The sequence below is a fragment of the Urocitellus parryii genome, chromosome 15 (assembly GCF_045843805.1).
Source record: "Urocitellus parryii isolate mUroPar1 chromosome 15, mUroPar1.hap1, whole genome shotgun sequence".
Classification (NCBI taxonomy): domain Eukaryota; kingdom Metazoa; phylum Chordata; class Mammalia; order Rodentia; family Sciuridae; genus Urocitellus; species Urocitellus parryii.
The window spans coordinates 14,106,461-14,126,664 of record NC_135545.1 but is presented as its reverse complement, the minus strand read 5'-3'; the positions used below and the strand labels follow the sequence as shown (position 1 = coordinate 14,126,664).

The following is a 20,204-nucleotide window of genomic DNA, read 5'->3' as shown; positions in this document are numbered from 1 at the left end:
TTTCTAATTAGTTATACGTGACAGCAGAATGCTTTTTGTTTTATTGTATACAAATGGACCACAACTTTTCATTTCTCTGGTTGTACATGATGCAGAGTTGCACCACTTGTGCAATCATACAGGGAAAAAAAAATTTTTTAAAGTAGACAAATCACCAGATGTGATGGTGCACACCTGTAATCCCAGCCATTTTGGAGGCTGAGGCAGGAGGATCACAAGTTGGAGACTGCCTCAGCAATTTATCGAGACTCTAAACCACTTGGTGAGACCGTGTCTGAAAATATAAAATATAAAAGGCTGGGGACAAAACTCACTCCTTGGTTCAATCCCAATCCCCAGTACAAAAGAGAAATTGTTTTTTTTTTTTTTTTCACTTTTTTATTGGCATGTTATAGTTGTACATAATGGTGGGATGTGCTGTTACATATTTGTACATATATACAATATTGTTTTTAAAATTTGCATATTTTTATTGGTGCATTATATTTGTATACAACGATTGGAAACATTTGACAGACATGAGTATACTGTCTTTTTTATAAAATCAAGAGTACTTGGATTTATATTTAGCAACTGATGATTTAGTATGTTATAAACAACACAGATCTTTTAAAATATATATTTATAAATATTTATTCTATTTATACTTACCTAATTTATCCATTTTAATAGCTATTTGGAGATTACCCATGAAACCAAGATATCAGACAAGCACAGTTAACATTCCAAAGTTATTATTTTTGTCAAGAAAAACCCTAAAAGCAGCTGAGCACAGGAGCACCCACAGCTACTCGGGAGGCTAAAGCAGGAGGATCCCAGTTTTGAGATCTGACATAAAACAAAACTATCTGAAGTATAGCAAGTGAGCTGGGCCCAGGGGCCACTCCTGTAATCCCAGGGATCAGGGGGCAGAGGCAGGAGGATCTTGGGTTCAAGGCCAACCTGGGCAACTTAATGAGAGACCTTAAGCAACTTAATGAGACCCTGTTTCAAAGTAAAAAAATATTTATTTTTCTGAAACCCTCAAAAAATTTTTAAAAAGGGATAGGGATGTAGCTCACCCTATATAGCAGCTGCACTTTTCCAAGGTGTAACTATTTTTAGACAGACAATGGTGGGGGTGGGGTGATCCTCAATTAGAACAAGAGGACAAAGAGAAGGACACTTTTCCTTCAGGACTATATCTATTAAAGAGACAGGTCAATATTGAAATAACTTATTTCCCCAAATATTGAGTACAGAGAATGTGAAAATAAACACAAGAATCAGCGTGACTCAGTCAGAGCACAGGCTCAGGATGCTCCTGACGGTGGCAGCACAGGATGGGCTGGCTTAGCTGCGGCATGGAAACTGGCACTCAGATCATTAAGAGGCTTCCAGAGTAAGAGGCTGCCCCGGAAGACAGATCAGGTCTACTGTGGGGATTACTGAGGTTGGCTGCTTTCTGGTATCACATTTGAAGAACTGAGGGGGAACTCAAAATGCTGGGAGGCCCATCCCTCATGCCGGCTGCTCCCTCCCACCCACCCAGGGCCGGGGCTGGTGGTCTGGAAGTGTCTTCTGTGGCCAGTGTTTCATGAACAAGCCCTAAGCCCTCTCTTCTAAGGGCCCAGAAGGGCTTTAGACAAGGAAGAGAGAACTATCACTTGTTCAAGTCCTATAGCGACTTGAATTGAAAAGTGACACATTTTGCCTTTGGTTTCAAATGGACTTAGGTAGCACCTCACAGCTAGTGACAGCCTAGCTCAACAAGGGCAGACTGGGCCATTCCGCAACTGCAGGGTAAAGCAGAGAGGAAAGGAAAGACTTAAAGCCCTTTGAGCTCCTTCATGGTTTCAGAGTTCTAATACCCTGCCAGACCCCTGGGTGGGTGTCAGCCAGCCCCTATTGCTACTCCAATCTGCATGGCTTGGGGCTTCCCCAGACACCCAACGTGGCAAGTAAGGTGACTCCAGTTTGGCTCTTCAGTCTTTAGAAGTGGAGGAAACAGAGGGAAAGACCAAGAGAGGAGCACCCACGACACACGTCAGAGCCAGGCAGAAGGGGAGGGGCTCAGACTCTCCAAAGTCCAGGCCTCAAGGTTCCCACCTGGGGCGCCAAGAGATGAAGTCATGGGAGAGAAGCAGTTATCACCAGAGAAGGGTCCTCAGAGAGGGAACTGCACTCAGGGGAGTTCCCATATACACGTGATGAAAAAGAAATTTTCAGCAAATGTCAAGAGAGGTACAGATTTATTTAGGAAAGCTGAGAACACACATTCAAGGGAGAAGACAGCTACCTCCAAAGTGAGGGATGTGTTTTTGGGGTTCCTGGCTCTTCTTTTGAATAAAACTTAGGAGTGTGGGCATTGCAAGGTATGTAGGGATATCAAGAGGTATATGTATGAGGTATATGTACACAATGGAATATTAGTCAGCCTTAAAGAATGAAATTATAGCATTTGCAGGTAAATGGATGGGGGTGGAGAATATCATGCTAAGTGAAATAAGCCAAACCCAAAGAACAAAAAGGCCGAATGTTTTCTCTGCTAAGCAGAGGCTGATATATAATTGGGGGGCGGGTTAAAGAAGAACAGAGGAAATTTGGATTGGGCAGGAGAGTGAAGGGAGGGGTGGGGAAGGACGGTAGAGACAGACATTATCACCCAGTATACATGTATGATTACACTACCGGTGTGACTGCACCACGCACAGCCAGAGGAATGAGAAGTTGTGCTCCATTTGTGTTCTATGTGTCAAAATACATTCTACTCTCATGTATGACTGGACTAATTAGAAAAAATTAAAAATAATTTTTAAAAAGATGTTTACAATGGTCTTGTCCTTCTCAGGTCCTTAGGCTGATGTGGTCTCCATTATATGATTAGTAGATTACCATAGAAAGTCCCTTAAATATAAACTTATTAAAATGTCATATCTCTTTAATCTACTTCTTGGTGGGAAAAATTACTTCTTCTTAACAGTAAAAAATGTAGATTTACAGATTTCCCAGGAATTTGGGAGTGACAGGCCTGGAAAAATATAGGAAACTCCTAAATTTAAAAAAAAAAAAATATTTTTTTAAGGCTGGGGTTGTGGTTCAGTGGTAGAGCACTTGCCTCCCACATGTGAGGCACTGGGTTCAATCCTCAGCACCACATAAAAATAAATCAATCAAGATGTTGGGTTCATCACTAAAAATAATTGTAAAAAAATACATATTTTTAGTAGTCAATGAACCTTATTTATATATGTGGTTCTGAGAATTGAACCCAGTGCCTCACATGTGCCAGGCAAGCGCTCCACCACTGAGCCACAACCCCAGCCCCGCCCACCTTTTTTTTTTTTTTTTTGAGACAGTCTCACTTAGTTGCTTAGGGCCTTTTAAGTTGGACGCTGGCCCCAATCTTGCAGTCCTCTTGCCTCACTCAGCCTCCCAAGGCACTAGGATTACAGGAGTGCACTACCCTGTCTGGCCAAGACTGGTCCACTTTTTAATTCCCAATTATCTGGTATGTCTGTTAACCTTCTCAGACTTGAGAGTTACTTGTCTGTGTCATTCTTCCCTGAGAAATTTCATCCCTTTAATATTCCAGAGCTGGGGTTGTGGCTCAGTGCTCGCCTAGCATGAGTGAGACACTGGGTTTGAGCCTCAGCACCCCATAAAAATAGTCACTGTGTCCACCTACAACTAAAAAAAAAATAAAAATAAAAATATTACAGGGTCCTATTTTTCAGGGAAGTCCATTTCATACATTGTTTTTTTTTAAAAAAATAAAATCCCTTGGAAAATGCATCACCCAAGAGCATAAAAATATTGGTTAAGTAGGCTGCTTAGGGAGATGCTCACCAAGGTGGTGAACAGATGTCTCTGGGCCAGTGGGACTATGGGGAACTTCCCTTCTTAATGAACATGTCTGCCAGCCAGTTTTAGACTATATAAGCAGATTCTTTAGAAAGACAGAAACTATCAACAGATGACTGTTTAGTTATCCATACTATGGAAAACACTGAAGCCTCTATACAGAAATAAAAACATGTAAGGGAAAAAAATAGAAATACCTAACACATGTATAACTCTTTGGAGTAAAAAAGTGTAGTTGTAAATGGCTTTATATCCAAAAGACCCCTGTGGACCATCAATGGAAGGAGACTAACAGGGAATGACACTGGATGCTGGGTGACCGACTGGTAAAATTTACTTTGCATCCCCTTCATTAAAAAGCAAACCCTAGTTGATTTAGGAGTGAGCTTTCTTTGGTGAAGTAGGTTGGTCCAATAGAAGTACACGATGTAAATTTTAATACTTCAGATTCAATTTTCAAAGCAGGTTGTAAAGCACACCTATGTCCAATTCTAAGTTGTCACTGTGATCTGTCCTGCAGGATGAGCAAAGTCCTTTAACCAACCAGACTCCTAGGTCTTGCCCGCTAACTGGAGCCATCTTCCTGGGCTCACATAGCCAAGTGGGGAGTTCTGCCATTCACTACAATTATTTAGATCCTTTAACCCAAGTAACTTCACTGCTAGGAATTTACTTCCAGATTAGTATCAGAGATGTTCTCTAAGATACTTGTGTAAAGACCATACCCTGCAATGTTTGCAGTGGCAAAACAGACCTGGGAATTACTTTCAGGACACACCCACACAATGATACTCTACAGGGGTAGAGATAAGGAGATGGTTGTGTACCAAGTATGATTCAGAACACAACACAAATGGCACAAAGGGTTCTCTTTTTATAAAAATGCAGATATGAAAACTTCCTTAGGAAAAAATTACGAAGTAGTTGTAACTCAGAAAGTTGGGCCAGGACTAAAAAAGTGAGGGCAGCCTAGGCAACTTGGTGAGATCCTGTATCAAAAATAGGCTGGGGATGGAGCTCAGTGGTACAGCACCCTGGGTTCATCCCCAGTAGGGGGGGTGGGAGTTATAACCATTGAGTAAATGGATTCAGCAGAACTTACTTTCTGGAGCTGTTTTTCAACTTTCTAAAAAGGCAGACATGTCCAGCATGGTGGAGCACATCTGTAAGGCCAGCTCTCAGGAGGCTCAAGTAGGATTACAGATTTTTTGAGACCCTGTCTCAAAAGAGAAACAGAGTTGTGGATTTAAAAAAAAGGCAGACATTTACTTCCAAGGCTTAGGGCCTTAGGGTCCCTTGAAGCTTAACATTTTTTTTTTTTTTTTTGGTATTGGGAATTAAACCCAGGATGGGTTAAATCTCAACACCATTTATTTGAGATGGAGGCGTCTACATTGCCCAGACTGGTCTTTAACTTGTAGTTCAAGTGACCCTCCTGCACCTGTCTCCTGCACAGCTGGAACAGGCCATGATGATGGTGCAGGGCTCTAATAGCTTACTCTGAATGATTCTCAACTAGAGCTCGCTTGGGCACAGCCCTCCAAGAATGCTGCTAAGGCCTGCTGGGTTTTCCTCCACAGGACTCCTTCATTCTCTGCACCTTCCCATCTACAGCCCACCTTACTTCTGAGGGCTGGGCCTGCATTTCCTGAGAGCCTGGGGGCTGTGCCCTGACCCGCCAGTACCTCTTCAGAAGAGTGAGGGAAGCAAACACACCCTGCAATCCCAGCAAGTGCTATGTTTATTTTCCAAACAATTTTATTGAAATGTGCCAAGAGTACATGGGCAGCACAAATGTATGAACAGGAAAAAAAAAATCACATGTACAATAATCTTTAAAAAGTGAAGGTTAATCTTGGGAGATATCAGTTCCCCCTCTCCCCTCCCCCTCCAGACTTCCAGCATTTCCATTATGGTTAAGCCTCTACTAACCTAGCATTAAAAAAAGGAATACAAGAACTTTTGCAAAAAAACAAAAAAACAAAAAAAACCAACGGCATAAAGGAAAGAGAAACGTTTTCCTGCTCGGGTGGGACTCTTCCTGGGCCCCTAATTAGGAGGCATGCTGAGCGGTGGAGAAGCACAACTTCAGAGTGTAAGGATACGGGCCATCTGCAAAGGAGAGGACAGAGAAGTCTGGCTGGGCTCTCCAGGGAACACTCCCGGACCTGGTTCTCATCTGTACCCACCTCCCATTTCTGCAGTTTAACTGTGCAGAGTCTCAACTTGTCACTGCCTGATATGAAACTTAAAAAAATTAACCAAATACACAAAGTATTTTCCCTTTTCTTCCTTCACTCCCACGGAGGAGCTCATTCCTACCACATTAGCTGTTCTACGCAATGGGGCCTGGCCCAGCAAATTCTAGTTGATGGCCAAGTGAAGCCCCCTTTGGGGTACCATCTCTGCCAGTCTGACACAAAAAGAACGACAGCTTGTTGGAGGACAAGTCCACACAACTCCCAAGCAGGTAGAGTGGATGACAGCAAGCAGCCTAGCTGGCCTTCCCAGGAGACCCATCATCAGACAGCTCTCCTGGCGACCAGGTCCTAGTTGCCTGCCAGTGACAGGGAGGTAATCTCGTGGGTCCCGTCTCAAAGGCAGGAGGGACAATTCTGGCCTGAAGCCAGCCAAGCTACCAAGCTACCAGGGGAATGACTCAGGACACACAGATACTCACTTGGGTTTTTCATCTGGTAATGGTTCAGGAAGCCCAAAGTCTCCAAGGCATCACTCTTGGATTCCCACTCCAGCAGTCCAGAGGAACTGCGCTCACCTGAGTAGAAAGAAAGGAGTTGGTGGAGCCGACAACCACCAAGCAGGGGCCTACCATTGGCCAAGGACTCAGTGGAGGAAGGCAGGGATGCAACTCACTTTTGCCTGAGAATACTTTCACAGAAGTTGGCCGCTTCACTCCCAGCTCATCACAGATCTGCAGCAGAAACAGAGGGTGGAGGAATTCAGGGCACAAGGACTACACAAAGGGAACTCAAGCAGACCAGGGCCCATATGGCCGAGGGCTTGAGTGTTTCTGGAGGAATGGTTTCCAGTTTTTTGTTGTTGTTTTAAATATTTTTAGTTGTAGATAGAATAATACATTTCTTTACTTATTTTTTACGTGGTGCAGAGGATTAAACCCAGTGCTTCACACTTACTAGGCAAGTGTTCCATGACTGAGCTACAACCCCAGCCCCTTAATCTCATACGATTTCTTTTAAAGAAAACATATGGAGGGCACGATCATATATTCTTTAAAGCGTCCCTGTGACATGAAAAGAAACACAGCTTTCAATTCTCAACACTGCCAAAGACTGACTAAAAATATTCCTTTCTAATCTCCTCTCTTTAGTCACCATATGGGTATCAACATCCTCCAAGTGTTTGCTCAAGTAAAAGTTCAGGGCATCACCTGAGGTCACAGTAGGGTCCAAAGTGAACTCTTGCTTTTAGCTCTCCTCTCTGGCTAGCTGTCCCACTTCCCTCTGACCAAGTTATCTAGGCCCTCCCTTTGGGTGTTATGCAGACACTGAGGTGCCCAGACAGGGCATCCATCAAGAATGCATTCTGTCTCCAGGCTCTTGAAGACCTTCCCAGGGAATAAGCAGCAGCTCCAGCTTGCCAAAAATGCAGGAGGATCAAGGCAAACTCAACTGATGCTGCAAGTTTGGTGCCACTCTCTCATGCCAAGACTGTGAGCAAGGATCCCCACCTGTCCTCGTTTGTTCTAGCTCAACCCAGAGACCAACAGAGAAACTCAATAATTTGTTTGTTGAAAAACAAAAATAAGCACTCTGCCAGTGGTGAGGGACGAGCTGCCTGAGAAGCTCCATGGCACTCACCTCGAAGAAGTTCTCTTCGGTCACCTCCAGAGGGGCATTGAAGAAGTGCAGCACATTGCTGGGGTGCTGGATGCGGTTCTTGGCTGCCTGCTCCGGAGTAGAGAACCGATTGTTTCTTGATTCGCTGAAGTCTTTGTAACTGCAGGACCCGTCTTCCAGCCCGTATGACTGACCGGGCATAATGGCTGGCTGCTTGGAGACACTGTTGGAAGAAATAAAAGGGAAGATTTGTCAGACCCTCAGTTATCTCCTAAGTCTTCTAGGAGACACTGTTGGAAGAAATAAAAGGGAAGATTTGTCAGACCCTCAGTTATCTCCTAAGTCTTCTACTATGGTCTCCCTCAGAGGCTCAGTGTGCCCTGTGCCTGTCTGATAGTGTGGTGTGCCTCAGGGGACATTGCTCCACTGCAGAGGCAAGACTGACCTGTTTTCTCCCATGGCCTCAGAAGAGGGGCAGAGAACAGATGCCACACCCCATTCCAGCCCAAGTACCCATCTCAGTCTCACTGTACACCTCTGCTAGGCCCACTCCCACCCATTTCTCCTTGGTCTTTCTCCAACCCTCCCTTGCCTGGCATGACAGAACTTACCAGACATTCATCTTCTGCCCAAACATGAAGTTGTTGTTGAGGTGAGTAATGGCTCGGTCAACAGCATAGCCATCAGCCATTTCCACCATGGCGGCCCCCGGCTTGCTTTTCATGAACTTTACCTGGGGAAAAGCAGCTGCAGTCAGTACTACTGCCCAGCTATGAAGTTAGCTACCCCTCCAAAGTTAGTCAGAAACAATAATGCCTGCTCTGGCTCTGGGCTTAATATTTTCTCACTGTAAGAGGGGAATCAGGGCCACCTGGAAAACTTCCCTGGCCTATGAGCATGCTCAATCCAGGCAGCAGGGTATAGGCAGTGTTTTCCTAACTGCAAGGCAGGGCCTGTTCACAATGTAAAGGATGTTTTGTTTTGCAGGGCCAGGGACCAAACTGGTGCTGGGCAAGCCCTCTGCCACTGAGCTGCACCCCTAGACCCAAAGGCAGGCCTATTATGTGGGTATTGCACTGAGATACTGCAAGATAGAGCAGCAGAGAGCCAGGCCAGGCTATTCAGCTCCAAGTACTGCTTATGTGAACATGGGAAGTAATTTAACCTCCATCCTTTCCTGTGCCATTAAGGTTTGTGAAAACTGAACAAATTACTTCCTCTTCCACATCTTCAACAAAACTATACACATGGACCCTTGCCTTGTATTAACTCCTTTTCCTTTTTTTTGGGTAGTACAAGGGATTGAACCCAGAGGCCCTCTATCACTGAGCTACATCCCCAGCCGCTGGTTAAGTTTTGAGGCAGGGTCTTCCTAAGTTGCTGAGACTGGCCTAAATCTTAGAATCCTCTTGCCTCAGCCTATTGAGTTCCTGGGATTATAGGCATGTGCCACCATGCCCACTTATCAATGGGCAAGCCAGGGGCTACAGACTTAAAAGGCTTCTAAGACCAAGTTGGTCTGAACAAAAAAACAACAAAACACACACTCGGTCTCAGGTCAGCCAACATTCAGCCCTGGCCCACAGGGAATGCAAAAAGGCCCAGGACTGTCAGAACAGTTAAACGTTTTCCAGGAAATTCTTACCTAATGTTCTAATGGGTACATTCTTATATACCTTTTGAATTTTTATATTCACATACTGGTTAAATCCTAGTTCTTTTTTTTTAACATGATAAAATCCTAGATTAACACTGGCAATTCAAATAAATAACCAAAACCACAATGACACAGTGAGAACAAAACAAAACCCATCTGCAAAGACTACTTGAGCCGCCTGAGTCACCCACTTCAGAGGCAGGCCTGTTCCCCACTGGCTCTTCCCCCTCTGCTGCCTGGCAAGCTGAGGCCCAGAGCCTTCCTTGGGCCTGCTGGGTCTAAAGGCAACTGTCGCAGCAAAAGCTCACCTTCTCCACATTGCCATACAAGCAGAAGACATTGAAGACTCGATCACAGTTCATCTTAGACTGATCCAAGCCATAGACCATGAGCACAGGGCTGTCGGCGTGGGGGCCATACTCGGGTGGTGGGGGAGGGGGTGGGGGGTGCCCATACTGGGGGCCGTAGCGGCTTGGGCCCCGACGGTGACCCCCCACTGGTGGGCCCATCCTTCTCCCTTCGTAGTGAGGTGGGGGGGGCCCGTAGCCCTCATCATGGTAATGGCTGTGGTACCCACCGTGGGGCCCTCCTGGGGGGTGGGAAGGAAAGAGAGGGAGGACGGGTGAGAATTTGCGCGGCGGGCGGCGGGCAGGGGCACATGAGCCACGGGAGTCCACGGAGGGGAACCCCCTGCCCTCACCATATTCTGCGGGGTGATCTCCCAGGAGAGGGGGCTGCCTCTGGCGTTTGTTGGGGTTACTGCCAGGGTCACCTGCAGATAGAGAAAATAGTTACAAGTCGAACTCAAGAAAAGGGATGTCCCTCTCCCTTCTGACTAGAAAGGCTAATCTCAAAGTTGCTCAGCTCCCATGAGTTTCACTGCAAACCCTTTCTTACAAGGGCTGCTGGGGATGCCTTCCTAAGTCCTAACCCAGGATGGACATGAAGCCCAGACCTTAAGGCTGGAACCCCACTCCCCACCCCAAAGAGGCCAGCTTCCTTTCTTAGAGAAAAAGCCAGGCTTTCTGCTTACACACTCTTACCCACCCCAGCCTCCTGGGGAAGCCCAGCTCTCGGGTCCTCTGGGGAACTTGTGAGCTACTATGGAACCGATGGAAGGGAAGGGCCAAGAGCAGCTTTGCAATGTAATTCCCAATGAAGGGAGGAAAGGGTAAGAGCCGATAAAATAACCAAGGAAGGGCAGACACAGGATAAAGTCTGGCCACCAAAACCCCAAGGCTCTGGGAGCTCTAGGTTCCATTCTCTTGTCCTGTGCTCTCTAGTCCCTCTGTTCTCAACCCTGGGCCCAGTCACCCTCCTCCCCAGTCCCATCCAGCCCAAGGAGACAGACTGTAGGAGCTGACGAGCAGGGCAACAGCAGAATCAGATCAAGTGAGCAGTCATGTACAAGGCATTAACATTCTCAGACCCAACAATGGCGCAGATTCACCCCCCAACCCCAGCTGCAGTTTATAACCACTGCCATTAATTTAGCGCTTAAGTGGCAGACACTGGGCTAAACGCTTTACAGACATCACAGCTTCTTGAATTCCTCACAACAACCCTATGAGGTAGGTACTAATGTTTTAGCCCCATTTTACAGATAAAAAAAAAACTGAGTAGTTACCTTTTAACTGAGCAGTTAAAAGACACTTTGGCTCAAGGTCACAAAGCAAGTTAGTGGCTGGGCCAGGATTTGAACCGGGTCTGGCAGACTGCAAAACCCAAGGCTCGAAACCAATGCCCCTTTCTGCCACCTGGCCTGGGTTTTATTTTTTAACAGTCAAGTCATTACAAAGATGGAAAAGGGCTACTTACAGCAGAAGTACAGAGTACAATGTCCATTTGTCACAAAAAACAAATCTGTATTTTCTCTTACCATTGGACGCTTCAACAGTGAGTTAGCACAGTTCTGAAAGATGGCGTCCCATCAAACATACACTGCGACCCTGCATCACATGGTTTTACAGTCATAAATACAAGTTACGGTACACATCCGCTACATTTTTAAGAATTGTTTTAAAAGTCAATGTTTTGATTTAATCAAAATTGGCTCACAGATGTTCTGTCCTCAGAAGATATCAGAAAAGTGGAAATAAAGGTGTATGAAGTGGGTAGTGTCCCTCCGTGTTGTCACCTCCTCACATTGTGTGCTGCAGTGCGGTGCTTCTGGCTGTGTAGCGCTCCATGTGCGTGTCTCCTGGTATGAAGTGTGCCAGTGGCCCCACTATGCCCGCGCTTTTGGCCTTGGGAGCGCGCCTGGTTACCCACCAGCAGGTAACTGTGTGCCTCTGAGCTGTTTGGCTGCCTGGTTTTAGGTCTGTTTTGGTTTTTTGATTTTTTTTGTTGTGGCTTAAGTTTTTTTGGTTTGTTTCTGATCTCCAGTTGGTGCAGATTATGTTGGCAGCCGGTGACTGCAGAAAAAATAAAAATATCAAAACAGAAAAGAAAAAAAGAAGGCCCTCCCCAAACCAAAGGACTTAAAAAAGCAACCCATATGGCGAGGAATGGAGAGAGGATCCTATTGTCTTGGAGGCCCATGGAATCTACTTCAGTCTATGAAACGTTCTCCGAAAAGAGCACCGCTGGCTGGCTGGGAGAGCTCTGTTCTCTGTGTTTCCTACTTCTGTGTACATTCTTGGGTTCAAGTTTGCTTGGATTTTGACCTTTTTTTTTAATGTTTAATAAAAAAGCAGTGTCTGCTGCCATGTTGCGTTTCTTTCTCTCTTTGTCTCTGTCTGCCTCTGTCTCTGTGCTTGTAGCTGTTCCTTGGAGCGCGGTGTGGTGTTCTTGATGTAGTGAGCTCAAGTCTGCGGCTGTTTCTGGGGACGTGGTGGAGGCTGCATGTTCTGTTCTCTCCAGGAAGAGCTAGTGGTTTTCTACCCTGTGTGTTGGTGAGCAATGTGCAGAGGCAGAGCCGCTGAAGTATGGTTCCTGAGGGGGTGGCGAAGCACCGCCCTCACTCCAGGTTACCTCATCAGCCCTCGTTTTTTTTTTGGGCCCCAGCCTTGGGGCAGCCAAAGCTGAGAGGCATCAAAACCAATGCACAGCCAGCCCCTGCCACTAGCCCCTGCCGGTCTGCACATCTTCTACTTATGTTCCTTGGAGAAGAAATGGTTGGTTGCCATGTTTCTGTTAGCAGTCATGTAATGCCATTGCCCGCTCTGGTACATTCACTTGGTCACCAATTTGTCTCTGACCTTTGGAGCAGCCAGGCCCACAGGGCCTATTGTGAGGGTCCTGGGGAGAGTCTAGCCCACCCTGCCCACTGCTTTCCCAGCTGCAAAGGCGAGCAAAACAGGCCTCCCTAGGAGTGGGGCCTCTGGCTCCCAGAGCCTCTGCGATGTCAGCAACCAGCCTCCTCCCTCAGCCCATGGCCTAGTCCGACGAATCAGACCAAGATTTGGACGGTCTTGCTGATTTTCAGAGGGGGTGCCGCTGTTTTTCAAAGGCAATCCTCCACCTCTCCCGCCTACCAAAGGCAAACCATTCTTGGCAGACACTAGGAAGGGGGTAGTCCATTTGGGCCCCCTGCAGAGTTGTTGAGTCCCCTCTACAAATGAGGTGTGGCATGTCCGCCCTGGTCCAATCCAGAATGTCTGACCTCCACAAGGTCAGCTTGCTCAAAAGCTCTGCTGCAAAGTCCAGCAGCCCTCATCACTTGCTCCATCTGTCACCCCCACAACCAGACCCTCTCAACAGCAGAGAGCAAGAGGACCATTCCTGGCCCAGTGGAAATGAGTCAATGACCCTAACCAGGCTCTAGAAGGAAAGCAGCAATATCCAACTGGGAGCTGCTACTGGGTTCTAAACCCCCTGCCAGGCTTCATCCTCAGTGAAGCCATGCTTCCCACCTGGTCCAAGCCTCAGCCTTGACTCTGCACCCTCAGCTCTTCAGAGGGCCCCAGGCAGGACCCGCATAGGTCCCTCATTCGCCCTCTTATCACTGGGGTGTCTTTTTCAAAAACTGACCCCAAGGCCCTCCCATGTCCATAGGGAGCCCAATGGCATTACATAACCCTGAGCCCGGGTCTATGAAGTGCACTAGTCGAGTGAAGGCGAGGCAGGTATGTTTAGAACAAAGTGGCCGTCAGGATTACCTTGTCCACTGAGGTTGGGGTTTGTGTAGTCCCAAGTATCTTGATCATTCTTGAACACATTCAAGCGTGTAGGCTGTAAGGACAAGACAAAGCTTGAGACCAGCCATCCCCTCTCACCTAGAAGCTGCCAAGGAGCAATCACTTCCCAAACCTACCTTTGCATATTCAATCTTCAAAGTGCAACAGCCAGAATAGATGTCAGCCCCATTAAGTGAGGCTTTGGCCCGCTGGGCACTTTGCACTGAGTCAAATGTGAGCTTAATTAAGGAAGGTTCCCTCGTTGAAGCTCTTTGGAAAGGACTTCCAGTTGTCTCAGGGATGAGTTCAAGACAGTACTCAGACTGTGGTGTATGTGGGCTCTGGGGTCAGCTTACCGCCACAGCCTCAGGTGACAAGTCACAACTGTGGAGATGGGACTGGAGTGTTGCCCATGGAGGAGTGGCCACTGTCCAGAGTACTCCCATGATCTGCACTAGCCCTGACATCATCAGAAATGGTAACATGTCCTCAGCACCACCACTCCAAGCCAAGTCATCACCACCTTCTTTGCCCCAGTTGTCTCTCATGCTGCCATAACCTCAGAAACATCAGGTTATAATTCCTCCCGAAAAGCCCATTAGTAGCTTCCTAGTGAACCCTGACAAAGCACCACACTACTGTCCAAGATACTCTAAAGGAAACCCTCTCCCTTGTGGGCTATTCCACACTCTTCAAATCCTCATGTCTCCCCTCCTTATCTCATGACCTATGCAAAAGCCATTTACCCTCCACCTGAAATGCCCATTCCTGTCTCCTCATGGAAATAGGACAGCCTTCCTTGGGGACCTGTCCATGTCTCCTTTTATACTCTTTTCCCCATAAATCTCAAAATTCATTCTTTCATTCTTTTTAAAATAGTGTTTACTTGTCAACAGATCTTTATTTTATTTACTTATACGCAGTTCTAAGAATCAAACCCAATCAAAACCACTTGCTAGGCAAGCACTCTACCACTAAGCCACAACCCAGCCCTTAAAGTTCATTCTTTCTTATGATTTTCACTGTTACAACATATGTCTGGTTTCTAGTTCTCTCTCTAATCAGATCTTGAACTCTATAAAGGCATCTGGTATATGGCGGACATTCAGTATACACATGCTAGGCAAAAAAATGTTCTGAAGCCACACCCTGTGAGAACCCCACCCAAAAGGCCACCTATTTCCCCATAAAGGATATTCCACCATGGCCTGGACTCCATTCTTCCGGAAAATGACAATTCTCTGGACAGGACCACAAGGATTACAGATAGTGTAAAGAACATCCTGTAAAAGCAAAGACAGGCAAGATGAAGGAGTCCTGGGAAATCAGTCTGGCGTGGGAAAGTGACGAGGAGATGAAGAAGGGAGGACACTTTGCAGAGGAGCCTACAGGAATGCCTGCTGACACGCACCGTGGTTATGGAATAGATGGGGTTCAGGATGGTAAAGAGAAGCACACTGTTAACGCTCCGGGAGTCATCTGAGTCCCCAGGGCGAGAGATCTTCTGGCTGGTAGAATAATTGACAAAAGCAGGGTGACCAGCGATATAGATTTGGTTGTCGGCTGCGTAGTTCACTGCATTGCAAGCCCCCAACACATCTTCAAATTCTACCAGTGCTTGTCTCTTCTTAGGCATCACCACCACATAGCTGGCAGAGAGAACATAGGTTTCAATTATCTTGGGGGAATGGAAATTATGAGAATGTCTTCCAGTTTTCTTTGAAATGACCCAACCCCAATACTCCATGCCACAGGTGTAGTTTTAAGTCATCCCTTCCTCTGGGACCTCCTTCTGACCTCTCCTCCTCACTAGACTGAGTCAGGTGCCTCCCACATACCAGAGTTTACCCTATAATAGCGCTGACCTTTCTGGATGGACAAGTTTCTGAAAAAAGGAGTCTAGAATAATTTTGTTCCCTTTTGTATTCCCACCTATTTGTGCCAAATAGTCAATAAAAATTTGCTGCTGAGTAAAGCAATGTTGACCAGAAAGTATGAGGCAGAGAAAAAGAGAAGAAAGGATGTGGAACTTGCTACAAGAGGATCCAACCCCAGGAGTAGAGATGGTGTAAACCTAGTCAAAGGACCTCAGACCAGAAAGGCAAAATCACTACTTCCAACCAGAAACCAGTGTCACAAAAGCACACTAGGACCTGGGCACAGTGGTACACTGTAATCCTAGCAGCTCAGGAGGCTGAGGCAGGAGGATCACAGGTTCAAAGCCAACTTTAGCAACCGGAAGGGACTAAGCACCTCAGTGAGACCCTGTCTCTAAGTAAAATCCAAAATAGGGCTGGGGATGTGGCTCAGTGGTCAAGTGGCCCCAAGTTCTATCCACACACACACACACACAAAAACAAGCACACTAGGGAATTGACTTTTCAGACCCAGCTCCTGGTCTTTGGGCCCCATACCTGATGGGTCCAAATTCCTGCAATGCCTCCACAAGGTCAGCTTCCACCACACCGTCAATCAGGCCCCTGATGTGGACAACTGGGGAGGCAGGGGTTTTGTGGGGGTCATCGTAGTTCTCCTGAAAAAAGAAACAGAAACAACACCTCATTTTGTGACATACAAGATCATAGTCCTCTGTGTTGTTGGAGATCCAGTCAAATAAGTTACGTGTCACCCAGGAAAGATGCATGGGGCAGAAGAGAGGGAGCAATTCAACCCAATCACCCCAAAAGGATTCTGGACCAGCAGAATAACAGCTCTGAGTGGTAGCCACTTGCCCATTGGCTCTAGCTTCTGAGAAAGGGAAAAAGGTGGAAGGGAAAAAATCTCAACTTTTACATCCCTCCAAGGACCATCTCTGGTCAATCAAGAGCATTCCTGCTCAATCAAGGAAACACAGAACAGTGGCTTAGAAAGCAACCTAGCAGGCGAGGCTTAAACAGCTATCTGCTGTGGTGTGAACAGACGTCTGTTTTCTGCATGTGCCCCCACCTTCTTTGTATTCTCTGGTTGAGCAAACCAGGCACGACTGGACTGTCCTCCACCAGTCATCCCCAAGTCCAGCCAGGGCAAAATAGTATGTGCCCTTAAACTTGTGAAGGACCAGACAATTTTGACTCCTTCATGCCTTTTATCGCTCCCACCAAAATCTGCTTTGAAAAATACTGCCTAAGCTGGACTAAAGAAAAAGAGGTGAGGAAACTCAAAGAAGAGCAACTTCAACCCACACCACTAAGTTCCTTCTCAGAAGTGTCTCTCCAGTCACAGAGATAGCAGCCTCTGGGACTCAGGAGCAAAGTAACTTTCTCCTCCATCTCTCCTGGGCTCTGGGCCCAGCCTCCTGTCTGAGAAATCACTGGGCACAAGACCATGGAACAGGGACAGAACTGGATTCTATTTCAGGAACCGACTACACAAACCACAGGAGACACTCCCTTCCCGGTGGTTATGGGTCCTGAGTTCTAATTCCAGAATTGTCCCTCACTAGCTATGTGATGGAATCTCCCTTATCTTTTGCTGGTTTCCTCTCTGGAAACTGGGAATTCATATATCTGCCCCCAACCCACAGAACAGCGATTCCTTAATAGAATGACTTCTGAGCAGGTCAAACAGAGCCCGGGAAGACCGAGCAGAAGCCCTTTAATAACTTCCGCGGATGGGGCTGGCCCCGACCCACAAGGGACAACTGGTGTTGTTTCGGGGGTGGCAGATTTAAGAGGCTGAATCCCTCCTTCCGTGGACAGATGACCGGGGAATATTTGAGTTTATCAACCTCCAAGAAATTGAAATCGTAAGCAAACGTGTCAAGGTTCCGACGTCTGGCTCAACTCCCAGACAACTAAATCTGCTTCTCGCAAATCTTCCTATTTCCAACGCCCACAAAAATAGGGAAAATGTTCTACGCTGGGGTATATTTTTCAATAAATCAATAACTGGAGGCCGGGAGTCAAGGCGTGACGCTACTGGGATCAGACAGCGATCGGCCGGAATTCCCCACTCCGCCGGGCCGCCGCCCACCCGTTCCCGCTCACGAGATGCCCCCCCAACCGCCCACGAGGCCAGGCGAGAGAAGCGCGCCTGCGCACCGGGCCACAGAAGAAAATGATAAAGGGGGGGAAAAACGGCCCGGCCGCGTGCCCGACCCCCACACGCTAGCCCGCGGCGCCTGCGCAATACGTTGCCCGCAACGCGAGCAGCTTCCTCCACCCCCTCAACCCCCGCTCAGGATTGCGCGCACGCGCAAGTGCCTGTCCTCGCGCAATCCCCGCCGTTTGCCCAACGCCTGCCCCTCCCCCACTCCCGTCAGCGGCGCGAGGGCCTAGGCGCCTGCGCAGAGGGGCCCCCCAAAATAAATACCCTGAAAGTACGAAAATTTCCCACCCTTCCCAGAGTCTAAAGCCCTAGCCTCACCCCGCCGCCGCCTCCCGCTGCCCCGGCTCCTCCACCGCCGCCGCCACCGCCTCCGTGCTGGTCGCCGGCGTTGTCAGTCTTCAGCCGTTTAGGAGCCCGGCCTCCCTCACTGCCGCCGCCGTAGTAGCGGCCACCGCCGCCTCCGCCGCCTGCCGCCGCCATCTTCACCATCGCTCCCGACCGCCTCAGCTGCTCGTCCGGCTGCTGCCTCTGCTCCAGCCGCCGACGCCGCTTCTCCGCCCGGGGCAGCAGCCTCCGCGACATGGCGGCGCAGAACCCGCCTCCCCCCGCCTCTCATTGGGGGAGGGACCCGCCCGTCACCCGCCGCCCCCACCCGATAGGGGGAGCCACTGGCCCCGCCGCGGGGGGAGGGGAAGCTTCTGCACGCCTTACACGACTATTGGACACGGCTCACGCCGTTCTGCAGAAGGGCCCACCCTCGTTTGTCTGAAACACTCCTTATAGGCCAGGGCTTTCTGCCAGTCATTTCTCCAATCCCGCCGCCTTAAAATAAACCCCAACTTGATAGGTCAGATTTCTGGCATTGCCCGGCCTCACCAAGAGCGCCTAATAGGAGCGACTGTCCAACTTTTGGGAGAAGTCCCGCCTCCTTCCCACTTTCGTTGGTTTTGTCGCTAGTCCGTCAAACTGAAAATCTCCCCAGTCACGACTACCTTCCAGAGCCACTGTGCAAGGAGGCAAGGAAGGCGTTCATTTTTGTCTCTTTGCAGTGGTTACTACAGATGCCTATCTTTTCTGTCACCACCCAATTGGTCAATGGAGAGTGGAAAGAGTACGCTCTCGCTAGATGGTAGGACTACTGATGGTCTCTGATTGGGTGAAAAAGGGGAGCCACAGGCGCTCTTTGGCGCAGTCTAGGAACGGATCTGAGCAAGGACGCATGCGCTTATGTGCTTTTAGGGGCCTCCAGAGGCGGGGCGACTCTTCAAGGAAGCGATCGCGGGAGTATCTCGGGTATTTTTTGATTGTCTGATGTTTGCCGCTCCGGAAGTCTAGAGCCACAGAGAGGGCAATTCCCTGCTATCTACATTCCCATCACTGTACCTTGTACCTCTTCACAGCCAACCTACTCGCGGCTGTTTCCCCCCCCTTTTTAACTCTGTTCTCACCCTGTCAGTTGGGCAGTCATTTCTCCACCTCTAAATTTGGCCACAGTAACTCCTTTCAGTTGGCAGAAAGGGAAGGAGCTTTCCCACACCTCTCCATCTTTGCCCTTGTGCGCCCCTCTCCGCAGAATACTTTTCCCGCTCTCCCTCCAATAGAAGCTAAGGGTCAACTCCCTGTCGGTGCAGAGTTCAGCTCCCTATCCTCCCGGACCCCCAGGATTTGCCTTCTGGCTTTCACTTGACAGCCCTGAAGAGGACTCCCGGGACGGTACCCTCAGAGGCTCCAGCGAAGCCCAAAGACCCGAGCTCGGGGGCGGGGCGCCGGAGTTACAGTAGTGGAGGGGCCGGGCCCAGATCCCACGCGGAGATCCCGTCCCGTGATGGGGCTGACCCCACCCCCGCGGGGGGCACGGACGAGCTAGGGGTGTGGCTCAGGGCAGGACGCTCGCTTTGCCTGCTCGAGGCCCAGGGTTCCATCCCCATCACCAAAAATTAAATAAAAAGAAAAGAATGAGAAGAGGCCAAGCGAGTCTAGGGGTCGTGGGAAAGGCGGAGGACGGGCCCAAAGGTGCTCCGGAACCTTTCCGCCAGGGTGAAGGGGTTCCCACAGTCTGCGCCCTGCGGAAACTAAGTTTGAAATGGGGTCAAGGGCACAGAAAGAATGGAACAGTGCCAGTTTGGGGGACTAAAGTTTTGTGGGAAAGTATCTGAGGAGACCCTAAAATCAACTGCCAAGTCGCACCCGGAAGATCACAAAACCCGGCAGGACTGGGACAGAGGGCGCCACGGGCTCCGGGCCACGTGACGTGAGCGGAGGGCGGGGTCGCGGGCCCAGACGTCAGAGGAATGCGGTGGGGGAGGGGAGGACCCCGGGCCCCTCCCCTCCCCGCCCCCGCGCCCGGCCCGGACGCCCCTCGCGCCGGCGTGCGCCGATTGAACGCCGCGGAACCGGTCCGGGCGCCGCGCGCCGCAGGCCGCTCTCCCCTCAACGCGCGCCCACGGCGGCGACCCGGCGGCCGCGCCGTCTGCACCCCACGCTCGCGGCCGCCGCCCCACCCCCAGCCCTCCGCGCGGATGGCCGCGGCTAGCGCCTCTGGCTAGTGCCCCCGCGCCCCTCCCTGACCCCGCGCCCCAGTCCCCTACCAGCTCGGCGGCGAGCCTGGCCGGCCGTCCGGGATCGAAAAGAGCAGACACTGGGAAGTTTTGGGGGAGGGAGGGGCGGGCCTTAAAGGGACCACGACCTCTTTTCAGCGTGGAAAAAAAAAAATGTGTGCGG

The 20,204-nt window shown here is 49.0% G+C and overlaps 1 protein-coding gene across 3 annotated transcripts; it reads right to left on the bottom strand.

Moving 5' to 3' along the window:
- Positions 1-5,564: 5,564 nt before the first annotated feature.
- On the bottom strand, positions 5,565-20,130 carry Hnrnpl (heterogeneous nuclear ribonucleoprotein L). 3 transcript variants are annotated; one of them, XM_026412124.2, is made up of 13 exons: positions 17,802-18,093; positions 15,851-15,969; positions 14,848-15,085; positions 14,634-14,719; positions 13,574-13,670; positions 13,419-13,491; positions 10,019-10,090; positions 9,627-9,907; positions 8,273-8,394; positions 7,683-7,884; positions 6,718-6,775; positions 6,524-6,619; positions 5,566-5,955 (listed from the first exon to the last, which is right to left on the bottom strand). In XM_026412124.2, the coding sequence occupies exons 1-13, from the start codon at positions 18,063-18,065 to the stop codon at positions 5,897-5,899; spliced, it is 1,767 nt and encodes a 588-aa protein (XP_026267909.1). In that variant the 5' UTR covers positions 18,066-18,093; the 3' UTR covers positions 5,566-5,896. The 3 variants fall into 3 exon arrangements, with proteins under 3 accessions (XP_026267908.1, XP_026267909.1, XP_026267912.1); XM_026412123.2 differs by having other exon boundaries at positions 5,565-5,955; positions 9,627-10,090; positions 17,802-18,095; XM_026412127.2 differs by lacking the exon at positions 17,802-18,093 and adding an exon at positions 20,072-20,130 and having other exon boundaries at positions 9,627-10,090.
- Positions 20,131-20,204: the final 74 nt, after the last annotated feature.